This window comes from Gorilla gorilla, chromosome 1 (assembly GCF_029281585.2).
Source record: "Gorilla gorilla gorilla isolate KB3781 chromosome 1, NHGRI_mGorGor1-v2.1_pri, whole genome shotgun sequence".
NCBI classification, from domain to species: Eukaryota; Metazoa; Chordata; class Mammalia; order Primates; family Hominidae; genus Gorilla; species Gorilla gorilla.
Genome location: NC_073224.2, coordinates 35,262,311 through 35,282,542, shown reverse-complemented (window position 1 = coordinate 35,282,542; position 20,232 = coordinate 35,262,311). Strand labels below are relative to the sequence as shown.

The 20,232-nt window shown below is 39.3% G+C and overlaps 1 protein-coding gene across 2 annotated transcripts in view; it reads left to right on the top strand.

Annotated features, from left to right (window-relative positions):
* The window catches only part of DUSP10 (dual specificity phosphatase 10), a 41,610-nt gene extending 29,038 nt beyond the window's left edge, over positions 1–12,572 (top strand). For both annotated transcript variants that reach the window (XM_031004318.3, XM_063708292.1), the window contains exons 3-4: positions 7,514–7,885; positions 11,318–12,572. In XM_031004318.3, the coding sequence (XP_030860178.2) occupies positions 7,514–7,885; positions 11,318–11,583 (638 nt within the window). In that variant the 3' untranslated portion in view covers positions 11,584–12,572. The remainder of the gene's footprint in view (positions 1–7,513; positions 7,886–11,317) is intronic.
* Positions 12,573–20,232: the final 7,660 nt, after the last annotated feature.

Sequence of the window (20,232 nt, the reverse complement as noted above, 5' to 3'; positions counted from 1 at the left end):
ATTATTGGAAGATAGTTTTGGGAGGGCTATTCTGGAAGTGATTTCAGCCTATCATTTATCACTAGGAAAACACCAGGAAGATCTTTTTATTTTATTAAGTTTTTGTAAATTATTTCCAAAAAGAAATTGACCACCTATCTCAATACCTCTTTCCCTATAGCTCCTATTGGTATCTAACATATCAGCAGTCACCTGTCTTCATGTGACTTGGGGCTAATTCCTGTGTACAAAGGGATTTAAATAAGACTAGTCCTGCTCTCCAAGGACCTAAATTCTATTAAAGCTCTTAATCTGGATATACACAGAAAGGAAAATACATTTTAAAAGAATATGTATTAATAATGCAGTTACAGTTGTAGAATGAGGCTGCATGTATACATATAATAAGTTGTTGAAACTAAGTTTTTATAGAATGACTCTGAGAAAAACTGTAAACACCTCAACTTATTGAGGAAATTGAGGTATGAAAAAGTTGTGTGTGTGATAACTTTTCTGTACGTCCATTTCAAAAATTTCTAGAAGTATGCATATATTTTTAGAAAATATACCAGAAATGTATTTTTGGCTATTTGATATGCCTAAAAAGTGTCTTTTTTTTCAAGGCTTCTGAAAATCGTAGACATAAAGAACTAAATATAATGAGGTTTTCAAGGGAGACCACACTAACCACCAGCCCCAACCCCCACTCTGCATGCCACTTCCTCCGGCAGTGATGGAGTGTAGACTAGGCTAACAGCACTGAGTACACTTTTAGCAGAGCAGAGCTACAGTGGGCTGTCCTCATGGCTCCTGCTTTGTCCTCCCTCTCTGGTGATGCCCTTGCATGGGGTTGCCTCTGCAGGATGGTCTCCTTTTCCTACTGCTCTGAAGCAACTGTACCAGCATCAAAAGTTCATCTCTTGCAACACTGACATTGACCCCTGTAGTCGCTGGTCATCTTCCTGCATCTGACTACCTCCAGTGCTAGTTAGCTTTGCTGCTCCATTTGACAATCATTCAAATAGCTGCAGGGTTTGAATGCCTTCTTAAAATACCAGGATGGCTATTGTACACACAAAATCATTGAATCATTACGACAGACCTAAGTAGTAGTATCCTATTTTATAGTTATGGAAAGATAGCCCAGAAGACTTCAATAACTTTCAAAAAGTCACACACTTGGCATGTGGCAGACCCACTATTCTAAATCCGAGGCAAAGCTCTTTTTTTTTTTTTTTTTTGCTGCTTTATATATCATCCACTGTCTTTTCTAGAGTTGGCTTTTAAGATATATCTGTAGATAACTGTGTCTCCTTCACACAGGAAAAACCCATGAATGGAGGGACTAACTTATTTTTAGATATATATTCCTAAAAGACTTAATAATATAGCAAGCCAAATAATGTGGATGGGTACTCAATGGGATTCAAAATCCCATTATGTTATATGAGTATATCTGAAGTTTTATGTATATGTGTGTATTTTAAGCTTGTGATACTTCCTTGTTTATGTCTTTTCAAACATAAGGCATCTCACATGTAAGCCAGACCACACTGGTTTGAGGGAAGCAGTCAAATGACGTGATCATAAGAAGACTTCTCTCTGACTCATAGTCAGCCTCCTAAATCTCTTTCTTCCCCTGAGTAAGATAAATACTTCTTTATCTCTTGTTTCATACCTTATACCTAGTGAGACAACACTCCCATTCAACTCTCTCTGCCTCTGTTTGATAGGGCCTCCCTTTACTCTTCTTGGGAAAGAAATACAAGTTCCCTGGGGGCAAGATCTTAAGACAATTTAAGTAACACTTCCTTGGGTATTTTACAGTAGGAATGATTTTCATCTTGAACTTGAAAATACCCTACTGTAAAATACCCAATTCCTACTGTAAAATACCCAATCACATCTATGGAGTATAAAGAACATTTCATAGAAAACAAGAAGTAGAAATAATCTTTGTGGATCGAGCTGGTACCCACCACCGCCCCACATGTTTCTCCTGTTAAGATAGGTGATATTCTGCCCTGAAACTTATGAAGTGACTCTGACCCTGTCTTTGAAGAAGATTTCAGCCTTGGCAGCCTGACATCAGCTCCAGTTCATCCAGGCTTTGTTCTTCCACAGATTCTTGTGCTTATAGAATCTTGAGTGGCTCTGATGTTCTGTTTCCATGGAGTATATCATAGCATCTATCTGTTCCTGGTATAAACAAAATAGTATGCAACTTACAGCAATGTCTCTCCCACTTATAATAAAACACCTAACTCTCATGTAGCATTTTATCCATATTGAGAGCTCTGTGAGATAGAAATTATTATATTACAAGTCACAGATATGTAAACTGAGATGCAGAGACATCAATAACTTGCTCAAGGTTACAAGGTAAGTGATAGGAATCAGGATTTTTAACTCAAGCAATCTGGCTCCAGTCTATGATCTTAACCACTATCATCAAGGTACTGTTTTACTTTAAAAGACTGGTTACTCAGTAAGAAAAACTAGGCAACAGAGAGGGGTGATCAATATGCTTATAGCAAACTGTAGAAGAGTCCAATTTTAGCCTACACCCCTCCCCCTGGTCTTTGGACATTACTTCTGTTTGCTGACCTTCAGTGAGAGTGTTCCTTAAATTTCTGGAAACAGCTCACTTGCTAGCTTAGCATAAGACCAAAAAGTGCTGTCCACCTTTAGAGTATAAAAATCTCTTGCTTATAGATTCTGCATTTGGATGTGGTTTCTTTAACTCACAACCCAGTACATTGCTTCTGAATCACATTACAGAGGACTCTTCTGTTTCCAGGACTGCAGTCGCCAAAACAGCAACAGGAGCTGAAATGCATCTATAAAGAGAAGTTTCCCACTAAAACTAGAATCCGTTGCTTCAGTAGGACTGTCACTGAACTGACCGTGTGTTAGAAGAAACTGGCAGGCAGTATTTCCACATATAGTTCTTTAGGGGTGCTAGGTATTCTTTGTTGCTGCCATTTAGAATCAGTGTACTGACCATACTCATTTTGGCAGAGAACCTACTTTTGAGATAAGCTTTGAAAATGTTTGCTGCCCCCCTACCCCGCCTTGCCTCACCCTACCCCAGCATTGTTGCTCATGGCTACAATATGTTCGCACTAATAACTGCAGGCTTTTGTGCACATAAGGAAGTTAGCCACCTTGGTAGAAATTAGAGGAAAGGAAGAAGGAGGGAAGAACAGTTTTATTTTCAAAATCCAATTCTGTGGAAAAACCAGAAATGCAAAGACAGTCTTTATTAGGAAAGCTAGGCCCAACAAAGTGAAATCAGATATATTTGTTTAGGAAAAATAGGGAGCTGTTGCTTTCTTTATGTTAAAAGTATGTTTTGCAAACTTTAAAACTGTTCGGATACCTTGGTTCCTAATTCTTTTTTGTTAAATAAAATTTTAAAAGTAAAAACTCAGGAACATTAGCTTACAGAGTCTTTATATTAAGCAGATTTTTTTTTTTAGACCTTTAAAATGGTAGTTTCCCAAAGTGATGAAAAGAAAAAGCACTTACAATGTGCTGGACATTGTTTTAAGATACTTTATTAACCACTTTAATCATTACAACAGTACAGTGAGGTAGGTACTATTATTATCCCTGTTTTGCATACAGGGAAACTGAGGAACAGACAGGTGAGAAACCTGCCCAGGGTCTCATAGCTAGTGTTTGGCTGTGCTGGGGATTCAAACCCAAGAAGTCCAGCCTCAATACTCCTGCTCTGAATCACTGCACTGCACTTAGGGCTCTCATGGACTATGCGTGTGCATAGATCAGTTGGAATTTAGAACAAAGGTGATGATATTGGGGGTAATAAGACATTATTTATCGAATACCTGGTTGTGTATCAAAACCTTTACATAGGCTTCCTGAACTATGACCCTGATGGGTAGATGATATTACATCCACTTAATCGATTGGTAAACTGAGGCTTAATGAGGGAACCTGACTTGCACAGGGTCTCACAGCTGCTAGGAGGCAGAATCATAACTGCAGCTAGGTGTGTTTGTCTCTGACCTTTGCTCTTAACCTCCGTGCTACACTGCTCCTGCTTTGTTTGTTAATTATCATGTTCTAATATTCTTAAATAGTAATAAACATAACATCATCAAGGTTCCTCATTAAGTGATCAGTCACTTTGGCCTCTGGTGATACTTGATGGGGTAGGGTCGGAGGAAAGTAACTGGAAAAGAAAAACCAGATTAGCTTTACTCTTCCCCCTCCCCTCCCCTCCAGATTTCAATTTCAACCCTTCCCCAAGAGAAGAAAACAATCCTTCCTGCAGACTTCTCTGGAAAAAGCCACCACTGTGAGCTTCCGCTGGTTTTTTTTACTTTAAGCACCGTCCACAGAGAGAGTTTTTAACTGCAGTACAGAGCTGTGCATAAGCCTTATGGAAAACTGATGCCCAAGTTGATTAGCAGAGTGGCAGTTGAACAGGAGACTATTTCTTCAGACCCCTCAAGGAGAATTTCCTTGTTTACCTTATATGTTTACATTGTAATATCTCCTTTTCTCTCCACCCCTCCCACCTCCAAATATTATATGAACAGAGTTCCTACATGGCTTAAACATACAATGCACCCATACTTTTGCACATAAGCATGCTCTGTGATTTGGAGCATTCTGTGTGTCTGTCTCAAATTCCCTCCTCCCCCCACTCCGCCACGGGTTTTTTCCCCCCATTAGGCAAATGGAAGGCCCATGCCACCTGTTAGCATTACATCATTGGCTCCCCAGAACACAGTTGCACCAAAGGCCTTAAACAAAGTAGTTCTTCTTGTATTGTTTGCACTCAAAGAGCTGATATCATGCCAACTGATGTCATTGTATGTCTTTGTGTAACTGCTATGGCAACTGGGCAGGTGGGGAGCCTCCAGCTGATGTCATTGAGAAAGGAGGTGTAGAGGCAGAATTTTAAAAAGCTGGACACTGCTTTTTTCTGTGTGTGGGTTTTTCTAGCATGTGTTGGGTTTTTTTTTTTTTTTAAACTAGCTGCTTTTAAGACAAATTACAGCTTGAGCACCCTAAATAAGAACAGAGAGGTTTTTCCCTGCTTTTAGAGCCTTCTTTTGAATTTGTTTTATTGTTCTTCCCTCTCATTTTATATGGAAAAATGTAACAACTGCCTTTTTTGAAGAAAAAAGTGAATTAAGTTCCCATCACAGAATCTGTGTGGAATTTGGGTTTTTGTGGAGGCGAAGCTGAGCGGATTTTAACTCTTCAGAATCCCTTTTGTGGAGGCTGTGATGATGACAATGGGTAGTTTTTATCTTATTTATTTTTTAAGTCTTCACTGGTGAAGTTATTTTCCATATTGTCTTTCTTCTACTTCAGAATTATCTCTTCAGGTTCAAACTTTATTGTCATAATTGCCTAGCAGAATAAACTATCATATGTAAGGGCAGAGGTTAATTCTAGAAATCAACTGAAATTTGTATATAGCTCTTGTTTTTCTTTTCAAAAAGCTGGGGTAGGTTTTGACTTCTTACTTTCAATGAGTAAAGTGAACATAATATTGCCCTTTGAGTTTTCTTTGGATCATAACCATACCTTAAGGAAAATATGATTTCTCTCTTTTACACAGCCAGCTCCGGGTCCATTGGTTGTGAAAAGTCATGAGACTCGGTCTAGGTTATGGTCTGGAGTTTCCTGCTGTGGTTTGTCAAAGATGAGACTTGAAATGGAGAAGAACATATGCCAGGCTCAGAGGCTAGTGGACAGATAGACTTCCTGTCCTTATTGCAACATAACCGTCTCTTGTTCATGCTTTGGGTTTTCTGCCTTATCTCCTGGAACTATCAAGACAGCCACAAGCCATCTGTCTTTGAGGGTAGATGTTGTGTTCTGGTGGCTTTCAGCTAATAGGACTTTTCCACTTCCCCCTCTTTTCAAAGGGAAAGCCAGAGTGTATCTAGTTCTGTTTGATTAGGGTTAGAGCTCAGTTGGCACTAATAATGTCGATCCAGATTTTATAGCACTTACATGTATATTATTATAATTTGAGCTTTGTAATAATCCTTTGGGTTTATCTGTGCATGCCATTGTGTGTAAAAATATTAGCAGAAAATTTAAACAGTAAACTATGATCCGTAAATTCCCTAATTTAAACAATTGTTCGTTTTTTGTAGTTCTTCAGCTTTTGGTGAATGTTTTTTACTTAGCTTTTAAAAAATTTAATATTAAACCAAAATGTTTTATTTATTTTCACATCCTTTTTGCAACTACTCTTTTAAAGGCTACATAATACTCCGTGGAATGAATGTAATAACTTTTTTCTTTTATTTTTGTGTTTTACTTGGCCTTTTTAAAATATATATAAAACAGATAACATTGTAGTGAACGTCTCCATATATCTAGCTAACTATCTTTGGTTAGATGATTTCCCTAAGATCCATTCCCAAAAGTGAGATTGCACTTGTTCAGGGGAAGGTTTGCATTTTAAAAATGGAGAAATAAGCACAGTTTATAAGCTTTTTATACTAGACCCATAACTCTTGGGAGGCAGAGCAGAGCCGTAAGCTCAAAAGTATGCATTCACACATCCGAAAGAGGTTTCTTGATGGGTTTATGTGCCCACAAGCCTTGGAAAGTCGAGGAGTAAGCAACCGCGCTGCTCTCACATTCTGTTCTACTGAAAGTCAGGGTTGATAAATGTCAGGGCCCTTCATGGAGAATATCAAAAAAGATTATAAGAGCAATCCTTCACACCCCACCCTGGCTTGTCTTTTCCAAGTACTTCTCTGCTGATTTCACCTGTGGGCAATCATTATAAATAATATAAATTAAAATAGTGAATGCCTGCTGAGTTCTACTGTGTGCCAGGAGATGTGCTAAGTATTTTACACTTATTCATTTATCTCAGGCTCACAATTGCACTCAAAGGGAGACACCATCACCCTCAGTTTACAGATGGTGGAACTGAAGCACAGAGATAAATGAACTTAAGTAATAGTGTCAGGAAATGATGGTACCCAGATTATAATCAAGATAACCTGTCTCTTCCAATGTTCCTGCTTGTAACCACTCTGCTGTATTGGGAGCAAACTTGTCCCTCTGGGTGAGGTGAGCTATGAAGGGTGCAAGACATGCTCCTGTGGTGCTGAGATTCCAGCCGAGGAGGTCATCTGTGCCTTTCTTGGCTCCCAAAGCGCAGGGTTCTATGTAGGCCACTGAGCATATGGCTCTTTGAGGCAGGTCACATTTGCAGCTGAGGAGATTGCCTGATGCCGCGTGGAACTCTTGCTAGGGGAACATGCCCTCATTTGTAGAAAGAGCACATTTCCAAAGTGCTCCATGCAGTGATACTCCCCGAAGCTTGTGTTGGGTCTCCAAATGGACTTTTAGTTTTTGTTTTGTTTTATTTTTATTTTTATTTTTTTTTTTTGCTTAAATACATATTTATATATGTATTTAAAATATGCATGAGCTACAATGCAAACTCATTCTAATGGGGAGGTGGCATTCTCTGCCAGCTGTGAAATCTTAGTCACTCTCACCTTCTGTGTTTGTGTTCTAGGTGGACTTAGTAGTTTTAAGCAGAACCATGAAAACCTCTGTGACAACTCCCTCCAGCTCCAAGAGTGCCGGGAGGTGGGGGGCGGCGCATCCGCGGCCTCGAGCTTGCTACCTCAGCCCATCCCCACCACCCCTGACATCGAGAACGCTGAGCTCACCCCCATCTTGCCCTTCCTGTTCCTTGGCAATGAGCAGGATGCTCAGGACCTGGACACCATGCAGCAGCTGAACATCGGCTACGTCATCAACGTCACCACTCATCTTCCCCTCTACCACTATGAGAAAGGCCTGTTCAACTACAAGCGGCTGCCAGCCACTGACAGCAACAAGCAGAACCTGCGGCAGTACTTTGAAGAGGCTTTTGAGTTCATTGGTAACTATCTCCCATAGGGAATTTTCATCCTCTGCCTTCCTTTTCCCTCCGGCTCTTGCTTTGATATCAAGTTCAAGGTTTATTCCTGTGTTGGAAAAGAAAAGCTGCCCTGGAGTTTTGGAGGGCTCTGCTACCTGAAACAGCCTAAGCATTCTCCTAAGTCATAGCCAGTCGAGTGTATCCAAGCCATCAGGATGGATATAAAAGGACAGTAATTGAATTTGTTGGGATCTGTTCAACTAGTAATCCTCATCCCTCAAGTTCTCAGTGAAATAGTGGTAGGGGTTAGCATTTATGTGCTCTGTAACCAGAAAAGTGGATGGAAAGTAAGGAATCGGAGGTCAGAGCTGGTGCTACTGCTACTTGATCTACTAGCGCCATTGAGCACCTTGGAAGCGATATCTAGTGAATATGACACCCCTTCCAAACATACCTATGCCTTCCGGTCACCCTACTAAGCCTTATTCATCCAGCATAAGGGGAGATGGTACTAGGTTTCCTTTGACAGTCTGCCCCAAACTCATTGAACTAGGAAAGATCAGGTTGTGTACACGGAGTAGTTCCCAAGGAGGAAGTTTTAGCAAAAGCACGCTTTAATCCCCAGAAGGAAGCAACTATTAGCCTAATCCTAATCTTAATTTCTGCAACTTCTATAGCCCCAAACTGCTATAAGACTCAAAATATCGCCAGGCGCGGTGGCTCATGCCTGTAATCCCAGCACATTGGGAGGCCGAGGCGGGTGGATCACCTGAGGTCAGGAGTTTGAGACCAGCCTGACCAACAGGGAGAAACTCCATCTCTACTAAAAAAATACAAAATTAGCCAGGCGTGGTGGTGCATGCCTGTAATCCCAGCTACTCAGGAGGCTGAGGCAGGAGAATCGCTTGAGCCTGGGAAGCGGAGGTTGCAGTGAGGTGAGATCACGCCACTGCACTCCAGCCTGGGCAACAACAGTGAAACTCTGTCTCAAAAAAAAAAAAAAAAAAAAAAAAAACACTCAAAATATCATTTTGGGAGCACCTGCAATATAGCAAAACTCAACATTTATTTTTTTTTACGTAACTTCAACTTTTATTACCATAAAGGGGTGGCCTAGTACTTTTCCTAAATATTACAGCAGGTTGTTATTCCAGGAAGAATACAGTTAAGTGGAGTGGGGTGTTCCTTTGTCAGAGAAAGAAAAAAACAGCCTCAGGTTTAACAGCCAGTGGGGTCTGGTGGATTTGCTGTGGTGTTGACATCTCTGGTCATTTTGCCAAGCTGTTTTACTTGCTAATTATGCCGTCAGCACAGGACCATGGAATATTGAGTCTGAAAGGAAATTCAGGGTGACCACTGAACTTAGAGAAGTAAAGTGACTTCTTCAAGGTCATAGGAATTCTAGTGTCCAAGAAGGGGCCAGAATCCAGGGTTTTTGACTCCCAAGCCTGAGGCCTTTTCACAACACACTAAGGCAATGTTTATGATGCCCTATTAAGTAATTCCCAACTGGCAACACTGAGGATGCAGAGATACTGCAGATTCTTTATTAATAAAATCTGAGCCAAACCTGGAGCGCTGAGGAAGAAAAATTTCTCAACAAGCATATGAGGAACTTCTGGTTGATACATGATGTGATGTTATGACTGAGATTCCATCTGACTTAACTCCAGTTGGAGGAAGTTAGGAAATTGTTTTCTATTTAATGAGTAGGGTAAGATATACTTGTTCTAAGAGGATTTCAACCAAAGCTCTTTCTCACTTTCCTTATAGATTATTCAGGCTTACCTGCCTGTTTTTTTTTTTTTTTTTTAAGGAAAACAAAACCAATAACAAATAGCATTCAGCCCGAAGAACAACTCCATATCACATCCTGCATACCCACAATTTTATTTTCATCGTTATATTATTGGATAAACTGAAATCTTACAGTCTTGCTTTAGGAAAAACACAGCAGGTTTTATAAACATAATAGCTTTCACTGAGAGTGTAATATAAGCTAAGCAGCATCTAAGTTTAGTGTTTATACCAGTTTATTTATTCCTGAATCAAGTGTGTGTAGTGGAACCGGTGGTCCAGCCAGGCACTCAGAAGCTCATTCTCTCACCACCATGCTTTCTGGTCTTGACTTGGAGCTAAATACCATGTGCTGAAGGGAAAAAGTTGAAAAAGAGAGATGCTTACTTTTCTTGAAATACTGTTGACTATGAGAAGTAAACTTCATCTGTAAATTTTTAAGATGAAAATTTACATCAGGTTTTTTTTTCCTTGGTCCACTGGTGGGTAGCCAGTAGATGTAGTTTAGGTGAAATCACTACTCTCTCTACCCCTTCTCCTTCCCTACCTGTTTATCTAATTGGTGTTCCTTCAAGGAAGCTTTCTTAGGGATGTGTTAGAGTCTAGAAATGTCATTAAGAATCTGTTCAGGTAGTGCCCACACGCTATTGTCCTGAGCTTTTAATATATCTGAAAACTTAGCAAGTCTCCCTCTTTCAATTGCTCTGGATTTTGAGCCATTGCTGGGATTCCTCCATCTTCTGCATTATTGCCACATTGGAATGTCATACATGGAAGCAAACGGGATTGAACGCTTGAGAGGTGACACCCTCGGCCTGTATACTACTAGCCTTTAGTTAACTTTGCAACAACTGGATTTTCTGGGGAGAAGCTGAACATAGTATCTTCCTAGTTAAGCTTTATTCCTTTAACCTTAATCAGGGTTTAGTAAGACTAAAACTCTTATCCATTTAATGCTCGTTCCTGTACAGAGCAATTCTATAGAATAAAGAAAGTGTTTTTTCTCTATTACAAGTGAGAGAGTTGTTACTAGCACTAGGTTTGTTAAGTCACACAACCGAAAATTGGAATTAACATCCTTAATCCAAAGAGGAACTGCATATATATACACACACACACACACACACACACACACACACACACACACATATACATATATATGTGTGAGTGTATATTTTCACGTGTGTATAATTTTTCCCCTCCCTCTCTCCTTTTCCTTCATTCTTTTTTTTTCTTTCAGTAGTGTAATTCCAGAAAAAAAGAGAACAAGACATTTGAGAGAAGGTTCAGTGACTGTTAGAGTCGACTTAATCAGTAGCTTGTTCAACGTGAAAGTTAACTGTGTTATAGGTCTGGCTTCCGGCCACTGCTGTCACCTGTGAAGCAAACTGTTCCTATGAGCAATTCTTTCATTTAATCCTCTCTTTAAATGTAGATGTATAGCTTCTTGTTCGTGCTGATATCAACTTTAGCCAGTTCTGGAAGTTGTGACATAAATATACATAATGAACTAGTGGATTATACTTGGCTTTAAAACTGTTTTAATTCATTATTTCTATACAAAATAAGGCATTGCAAAGTTGAGATGAAAGTTTCTCTCTCTGTGCCTCTCTCTTCCATCTTCCCTTCATCTCTTGTCTTTCTCCCTTTTTTCAGAGGAAGCTCACCAGTGTGGGAAGGGGCTTCTCATCCACTGCCAGGCTGGGGTGTCCCGCTCCGCCACCATCGTCATCGCTTACTTGATGAAGCACACTCGGATGACCATGACTGATGCTTATAAATTTGTCAAAGGCAAACGACCAATTATCTCCCCAAACCTTAACTTCATGGGGCAGTTGCTAGAGTTCGAGGAAGACCTAAACAACGGTGTGACACCAAGAATCCTTACACCAAAGCTGATGGGCGTGGAGACGGTTGTGTGACAATGGTCTGGATGGAAAGGATTGCTGCTCTCCATTAGGAGACAATGAGGAAGGAGGATGGATTCTGTTTTTTTCTTCTTTCTTTTTTTTTTTTTTAGTTGGGAGTAAGTTTGTGAATGGAAACAAACTTGTTTAAACACTTTATTTTTAACAAGTGTAAGACTATAACTTTTGATGCCATTGAGATTCACCTCCCACAAACTGAAAAATTAAGGAGGTTAAAGAAGTAATTTTTTTAAGCCAACAATAAAAATATAATACAACTTGTTTCTCCCCCTTTTCCTTTTAAGCTATTTGTAGAGTTTATGACTAAATAGTCTGTGCAGGTTCATAGACCGAAGATACTACACACTTTAAACCAATTAAAAAGAACCAAAAGTAAATAGAAAAGGCATTGAATCACCAAGGCCTGGGATCAACCTGGGCTGTCCACACAGAAAACAAAAACCCAACCAAACCAAGCCCTGTTATGCTCACTGGTGCAAAGAGAAGATCAGGGCAGCTTAAGTGGTCTAAGAATCCTTCAGGCATTCTTTAAAGAGAAAAAGGATACCTTTGATTTTGTGTGTTTCATGCTCTGGATTTTTTTTTTTTTTTCCTTCTCTGAGTTTAAGAGATTTTTTTTGAAATAGTGAGGAACTGACCATTATATGCCTTCACTGGCTTCTTGTGCAATAATATGATGTTTTAAGTGTGCAAACAAGTTAGAGCTGGCAGCTGAATGATAGACAGATAGTGCAAATTTGCCAGCTTGGAGATAGAAAGGAATTCAACAATATATCAATTACTTTCCTTCCCACCTTTTTCCTTTTTTTTTTTTTTTCTGATTTGATTCTGGTTACAGTGCCATAAACCTTGTTACATATGTATATCAGAATGTAAGAAAAAAAGAAAAATTTATTTAAAAATATTTTTCGCAAAAAAAAAAAATCTTGGTGTGTTTCTGTTGATTGTGTAAAAATTTATTTTCATTATATAAATGAAACTGGTTTGGGATGTGTCTTTTTTTCCCCTCTCTTTTACCTTAACTCAGGTTCAAGCCTTTCTTAGCTCTGGTAACTTGCATATATAACAAAGTTGAAATAAAACAGATTTTTATATAGGGAAAGAGAGATGAGGAAGGGAACATATCCAGTTTTCTCACTGTGAAACAGAGTTAGCAAGGAAGTGGAAGAGCTCCAGTATTGATCTGCCCAGTCACTGTCCCTTCTATTCTCACAATGCTGTCATCCTCTCCTGCAAATATCATTCCTTTTGCATTGGGGAAGGCTTGCATTAAGGGGATCCCATCTGCCTTTGCGCCTTGGTGACCAAATCCCTGCCAGATTGATTGGTGAGAATTCAGTGATCTCCCTAGTGGCTATTTGATAAATACTTAGGACAATCTTCCATTTAGGGATCTTGATGTTCCTCCCCCCACCCCCCCCCCCCCCCCACCCCATTGTCACTTGCTCACTTGACATCTTTGGTGACATTAACCATGTAATGCGTTGCAGCAAATTGCTATTGCCTACTCTTTTTCCCAGCGAACTGAAACTCAGCTCCATACATATGTACAGCTTCCTTATAACACTGGGTTAATGCATAGCTGGGTTCCCAATTCACTGTTGATGGAGGGCTGGGGGTATGGGAAAAACACAATGCAAATATTTTCTGTGTTTCGTTAAATTAAAAGTCTAGTGGGACTTGGCCATAAGGAAGAATTATGGCAAACTGAAATTTGCCTGGGGTGAATAAAAGAGTTAAGAATCTGGCATGTTGGATTCTATGTGACAACATGTGACATAAATAATTTTGTGTATGTTGGCTTGAAAATGTTAGGAAATATTTTTGACATTTAAAAAAATAGCTTTTCTACCAAAAATAATTTAAATTTTTCTTTTATAGAAAAGTGGAGACTGAATTTAACAGGAATTAACAGCTGTTTTAGATTATTTTAATAGAAAGTGTTAATCAGGTGAAAAGTAAATCTCTGCTTTGTGCTTTCTACTCCTCAGGCTAACAATTTCCTTGGTGTTAGAGTATTTAAGGAGTCAGGTTGATATATAATTAGTGATTTAAAATAGATGGTAATTTAGCAGACATTTCTTTTTGTTATTTTAAGTCTAAGTGTTAAATTTCTGATAGCATGTAAGGTATATTGCCTCCCTCTGTCCCTTCCTTCTTTCCTTCTGCTTTTTCTTTGTTCCCCTCCCTTCCTTTTCCTTCCCTCCCTCTTTCCTTCCCTCCCTCTTCCCTTCCCTCTCCCTTCCCTTCCCTCCCTCTTCCCTTCCCTCTCCCTTCCCTTCCCTCTCCCTTCCGTTCCCTCTCCCTTCCCTTCCCTTTCCCACTTTCCCACTGTGCCTCTTTCCCTTTGCTTCTTTCCCTCTTTCCCTCTCTCTTCTTTCTTTCTAACAAAACAAGAGTCAATACAGTTTCTCATGTTTATCCACATGGAAATGATTTATGTTTTTGGAAGTTTATGATTTTGAGAGAAAAGCCTATCCTGGGGCAAACAGTAATCCTGCCAGCCAGAATACCAAGGATTCTGAGATGGACTCAGGTCTTTTCTACTAATCTGCTGTGAGTCACTTAGCCTCCATTTCTTCATAAGGAATGTTAACCACTTCATGAAAATAATACAGATTAACCAAGCCATAGCTCTAGAAACCAGACTCCACATGTTGCTGGGCCTCACTAGCTGTCTGGGAGCTATAAGGCTGCCCTAGGAGATAATTGTGTCTCCCCAAGAAAGCCAAGTCCCTGACCAACGCATGAACCATTCTCAGAATCCAGCAACGGTTGTTTTATATTAAATGAATCTAATTACTTAGCAGAGTGAACCTGTAATTAATTTAAAGAAATACAGCAAGCATTGTTATCTTAGGTTGAACAAAACAGTAGCTTTAGGTTCTATATATATTACATTTATTTCAATAGTTAATACTTTTCCAATCAATGCATGTGAACCAGGATAGGGAGTTTTCATTTCTTGAAAGAGTTTGTGCCAGTGTCTTCTGGATAAGGAAAGGCATCATGGGACGTAGGGCAAGGAAGCTGACAAAAAACATGTACAAGGGGCAATATTCAAGAAGAAATGTACACAACCACACAATCACGTGCTGGCAGTAAAGGTGAAACATCGCCTTTTGTAATACGGGAAACAGGAGAAAATGGGAGGCTAAAATGAAAAGAAAAAAACCTATGTCAGAGTAAGGAACTAGGACCTGAATTACACTCCAGAAGCTGACTAAGATAGAATGCTAATAAATTGCTCAACTAGATATTCTGATGGTAAGAAGTCCAATGAGCCAAGTTAGAGACCAATCAATGATGGCCTTCACATTATTTGGGGACAGGCTCTTGTAAATAGGTCACAACACATTTTATTTTATGCTTTTTTCCCCAAACATGAAATATCAGGAAATATAGTTGCTGTTTGGTTTCAAGCTCTGATTGGAGACAGTTGTTGCATATGAATGGAGGTCAGATGAAGGGTGGTAGAAAATGACTATTTTAGCACTGGCACCCAGAAGGATGGGTCATAATTCAGAAGTGCCCCAAATCACACCTATCTGTAGAAGACTTCCTGCCTTTTTGAGGTGGTGGAATATGAACACCAGTGCTTTCTATGGTTCCTGATTTCTTCCTTCGTGACAACCTTTGTCAGTGTTTGATACAAGGTGCATGTATCGGTGTTTAATAAGAAGCAGAAACAGTGACATAGAATGAGGGGTTTATTCCAGGGATTAGACCTCAGGCAAGTGTGGGATCTGGTGAAGAAGTCAATGGGAGTGTGTTGCATCTGTCTGATAATGGGCTGAACCCTCCGGGTCAGCACAGCCACCAGTAACAAAAGCTGGCATGAAGTAGAGGAGAACAAAGAAGAATTGGAATTAGGAGGAAAAACTGGAACCCACATCAGCCTTTTACCAACCTCAATGGGGGTGACTTCCAGAAGGATCTAGTGCCCTCTGCCATGGAGCTGAACATGTACCTAGCATAGGACTTGGCAAAGCTGAAGACAGAGCTTTGGGAGCTTCAACTACAGCTGCTGAGCTAAGTCCAGGTGAGTCACCACATCAGGGTAAATGTGTGCTTGCCATCATAGAGTTTGGTGCCCCCTTCAAATGGTTGCTGCTTCAATTCTGCTTTTCCAACCTCATGCAAATTTCCCCTAAGGCTAACCTTAACTCAGTGTGAATCAGGAGAGGAAATTCTGGAAAATATAGCTCCTGATTTAGCTAAGTTGATACTGTAGAAAGCTACCAAAGTCCATCCCTTGCCAACTTGGCATCCATGTCCACTTCTCTTAACTAAATATAACTTCCAAATGAAGACATTAGCAAAATGATGCTTCTATCTAGTATGATGCAACTATCAGTTCTACAGATGAAAACACATTTAAAAGACGACTGGGTGCAGTGACTCACACCGGTAATCCCAGCACTTTAGGAGGCTGAGGTGGGTGGATCACTTGAGGTCAGGAGTTCGAGACCAGCCTGGCCAACATGGTGAAACCTGTCTCTACCAAAAATACAAAAATTAGGCATAGTGGTGCATGCCTGTAATCCCAGCTACTCTAATCACTTGAACCCAAGAGGCAGAGGTTGCAGTGAGCCGAGATTGCACCACTGCACCAGCCTGGGTGATAGAGTGAGACGAAGCCACAGAAAAAAAAAAAAGATACATAGCCTCATAGGTTACTTTGTCCATTTTGAGATGATATTCAGTCTTTTTTTAGCTAAGATCCACTTTCCCTTCGATGTCATGTCATTTAAATATACTGAGATATAATGATATTATGGGTTGAATTGTGTCTGTCAAAAAGCCATGTTGAAGTGCTAAACCCTGAACCTTGTAAATATGATCTTATTTGGAAATACGGTCTTTGCAGATATAATCAAGAAGAGGTCATATTCGATTAAGATGGGCTCTAATTCAGTGACTGGTGTACTTATAAGAGGAGGGGAATTTGAACACAGACACAAAGAATGTCACGTAACAATGGAGACAGAGATTGGACAAAGGAACTTCAAAGATTACCAGCAACCATCAGAGGCTACAAGAGACTTATTGAACTGATTCTCCCTCAGAGCTTCTAAAAAGGAAGTGACCCCCCTATCACATTGATTTAGGACTTTTCGCATACAGACTGCAGTAAAATAAATTTCTGTTGTTTTAAGCCACCCAATTTGTGGTACTTTGTTATAGCAGCCCTAGGGAACGAATACAAAGACTATTATTACCCCATTTTATATTAGATGGTGGGTGGGGTAGAAAAAGAATTGGTTAATATACAACCAAATATATTTATATCAAAAAATAAATATTCATAATTCTTACCATCCTAATTTCTATAACTGATCTTGTGGTCATAGCTCGTATTTATAACTTCCTTCTTTCACTACCCATTCCATGTACTTGTGTTCTCAGCAAGCACAACACCTAGTCATGGTTTCTTGCCTGTTGGGGTGATGTTAGTTTTCATTTTTGAGGGATCCAAGCTTTTGCAATTGAGCCTGCATTGGGTTATTTTCCACTTCTTTTGTTCGTTACAGCAACAAAAGTAATTACAAGACTTGAGAGTATAAGATATGATCTTGAATTCCAGGCACACTTTTTCTTACTCCTATAGTCTAGTAGTAATCCAATTTCCCCAGTCATCCCAGCCAATACACCAATATCTGACTTTGCTTGTTGATTCTTTAGCATAAGGAGCCCAAAGTCGGCAGCAGGGAGTATCAACTTCCATCTTAATGGAATCATTGCTGTATCTCCTAGTAGAAGCATCTCTCCCTTGTGGACCAGAACTTCTAGACCAGCAGAGTCTAAAGTTGAGAACAGAAAGAATAAATTTTGCTGTGGGTCACCATGGGTAACAGTAAGAGGAGCCCTTTCCATTTTTCCCCCTTGATTCCTGGATCTATGAAATCTGGATAAGAGAGAAACAGCAACATGCATTGATTGATCATTTAGAGAATTTACTGCATCTTTCAGGACATTATCCTAGCCCTGCAAAGTGTTTCCATCCATCTAGCACAGTAAATAGTTAAAAGAAGAATTCCATCTTTCTACTGCTTTAGAGTGATGAATAACAAGTTAAGACTAATGAATTCCATGAGCATGAGTCTGTTATTCTTCATTTGCTGCAAAGTAAGTTCCTTGGTCAAAAGCAAAGCATTGTGGAATAACATGAAGGGAAATAAGATATAAGAATTCTTTAAGTCCACAGATACTGATTTTGGCAAAGGTATTACAGGTAGGGAAGACAAATCCCTATAAAGAGTAAGTTTCTATGGAGCAAGAACAAAATACTGCCCTTTCAGGCCTTGTGAGTAGAAGTTCGTGTTGCTGAATTCATGCATACCCTCCATGTCTACCATCATGGCTATTTTGTTCACAAGCTCATTGGTCAAGAACAGAATAAACTGGAAAGAAAAACCTGATAGAGGTCTGCAGAATGTGTTCTCTTGTCCATTATTAAGATTCTTACATGCTGAGGTTGAGCTTTGATGAACATTCACATGGGCCCATTTAGGAAAGTCTATCCATTTACTTCTTCCCCAGATTTTCCTGTCACTAATTTTCCAGTCATGTTTCTTCTAAGTTCCTTATTATCCATCTAAACTGTTAGCTACTGCCCATGAAGCAATGTAGATTTATACCTCTGGCTGTCTTTCCTTTGAGGCAAAATGAACAATTAGGTACACTGCTGGAAGTTCTTATTACTGGGAAAATTTTTCTTCCCCACACCACCAGTATAGGGCCACAATGATGTAGTCATTCGGTTTTGGATGATACCAGAATATCACACAAAAATTTCTGTAAACAATGCCAAATATTTTTCAGTCCACTGGTCACTGAGTGCTTCCCATGAGGCCATGGGTGTAAGATTCTGAAGCTATTGTTGCACAAATAGACACCATGGGTAACTGGGTCACTTGCTTATTTAATATACTTGTGCTTGATCTCATATATTCTACTTCCATTTGATCATTGAATGAACAACTTAGAGGCTTCCATTTGATCATTCATGTACAACTTAGAGGCTTGATGGATCAACAACACTTAGTTCATCATGGGCTGTTCAGGTTGCATTATAACTTGATGGCCCATGATCAAGCTTCCAGTTTCAAACTGGTATTCTAAAGAAGAATTTTGAAGAGAAAAGAAGAATATCTGAATTAAAAGAAGAATTTTTCTTAAGAAGTTGTTATAGTTTTGCTCCAGAATTCTAAATGTCTGCTCTATGATGCGTCTATCAGGTTAATGGCTTCATGCAAGATTCCTGCCTAATAGAGACATTTTTAGCACCATGGAATCTACTGGATCTAGATGTAAGAGCAGTTTGCATGGCAGCCTTGTATTGTAGAGGCTTTTCTTGTTTTGGACCTCACACAAAACTAATGACCTTACATCTTACTTGGTAAATGGATTGTAGTAGCATGCCCAATGAAATATATATTCTCTTCAAAATCCACAAAGGCCCATTAGACATTATCCCTCTTTCTTAATAGTAGGAGAGGTCAGATATAGCAACCTGTTATCATGTTCATGAAAGGAATATCTTGGAATGCTCAAAACAAGTAGATCACTACAAATTTCAGTAACATTCAGTGGATATAAAGTGAATTTTGTGGAATTTATCACTCTGTGGTATGCAAGTATCTTAACATCATATCTAGAACTAGTTACTTTATCCTATTTACCAGGTACAGTAATCATGATATAATATCATTAATATAATGTGCCTGCATGGTATCTGATGGAATGGATAGACAATTATGGTCCCCGTGGACTAGATTACAACACAGGGCTGTAAAGTTGAAATAGCCCTGAAGTAGGACAGTGGAGGTACATTAGTAACCCTGTTGGCTGGAAGCAAATTGCTTCTGATGGTATATCCTGGAGGTTAGCAAACATTTTCTGTAAAAAGCTAGAAAATAAATATTTTAGAATTTGGAGAACATATGGTCTCTGCCATAATTACTGAAATCTGCTGTTGCAGCATAAGAGCAGCCATACCTAATATGTAAATAGATAAATGTAACTGTGTTCTAATAAAACTTTATTTATAAAAATCCAGTAGTCTGAATTTGGCCCATGAGCTATAATTTGCTAATTTCTGGACTTTATTAACAGGTATAGAGAAATAAGCATTTGCCAGCTCAGTGGCTCCTGACCAGGTGCCAGGAGCCCTATTGATTTGTTCCATCAATGAAACTACAGTTGGAACAACAGCTGCAATTGGAGCCAACATCTGATTGAGATATTAAAAATTCACTGTCATTCTTCAAAATTCATCTGTGTTCTGCATAGGATAAATCAGCAAAATAAATGGGGAATTTGGTAGGAATCACCATCCTTGCATTTTGTTTCAGTTCCTGTTGGTGGCTCTAATCTTCATACTCCTTTAAGAATTCAATATTCCTTTTGTTTACTATTTTGGCATGTTGCTTATTGCTGCATAATAAACTACTACACAACTTAGGGACTTAAAACAATAACAATTGTTTTGTTCACTAATCTGTTTTAGGCAGGTTCAATAGGGACAGTTCATCTCTGATAAACTCATGCAGATAAGAAATGTCTTCTGGGAAGGCTTGACTGGGGCTGGAGAACGTACTTCCAAGACAGCTTGCTCAAATGACTGGCAAGTGCTTCTTA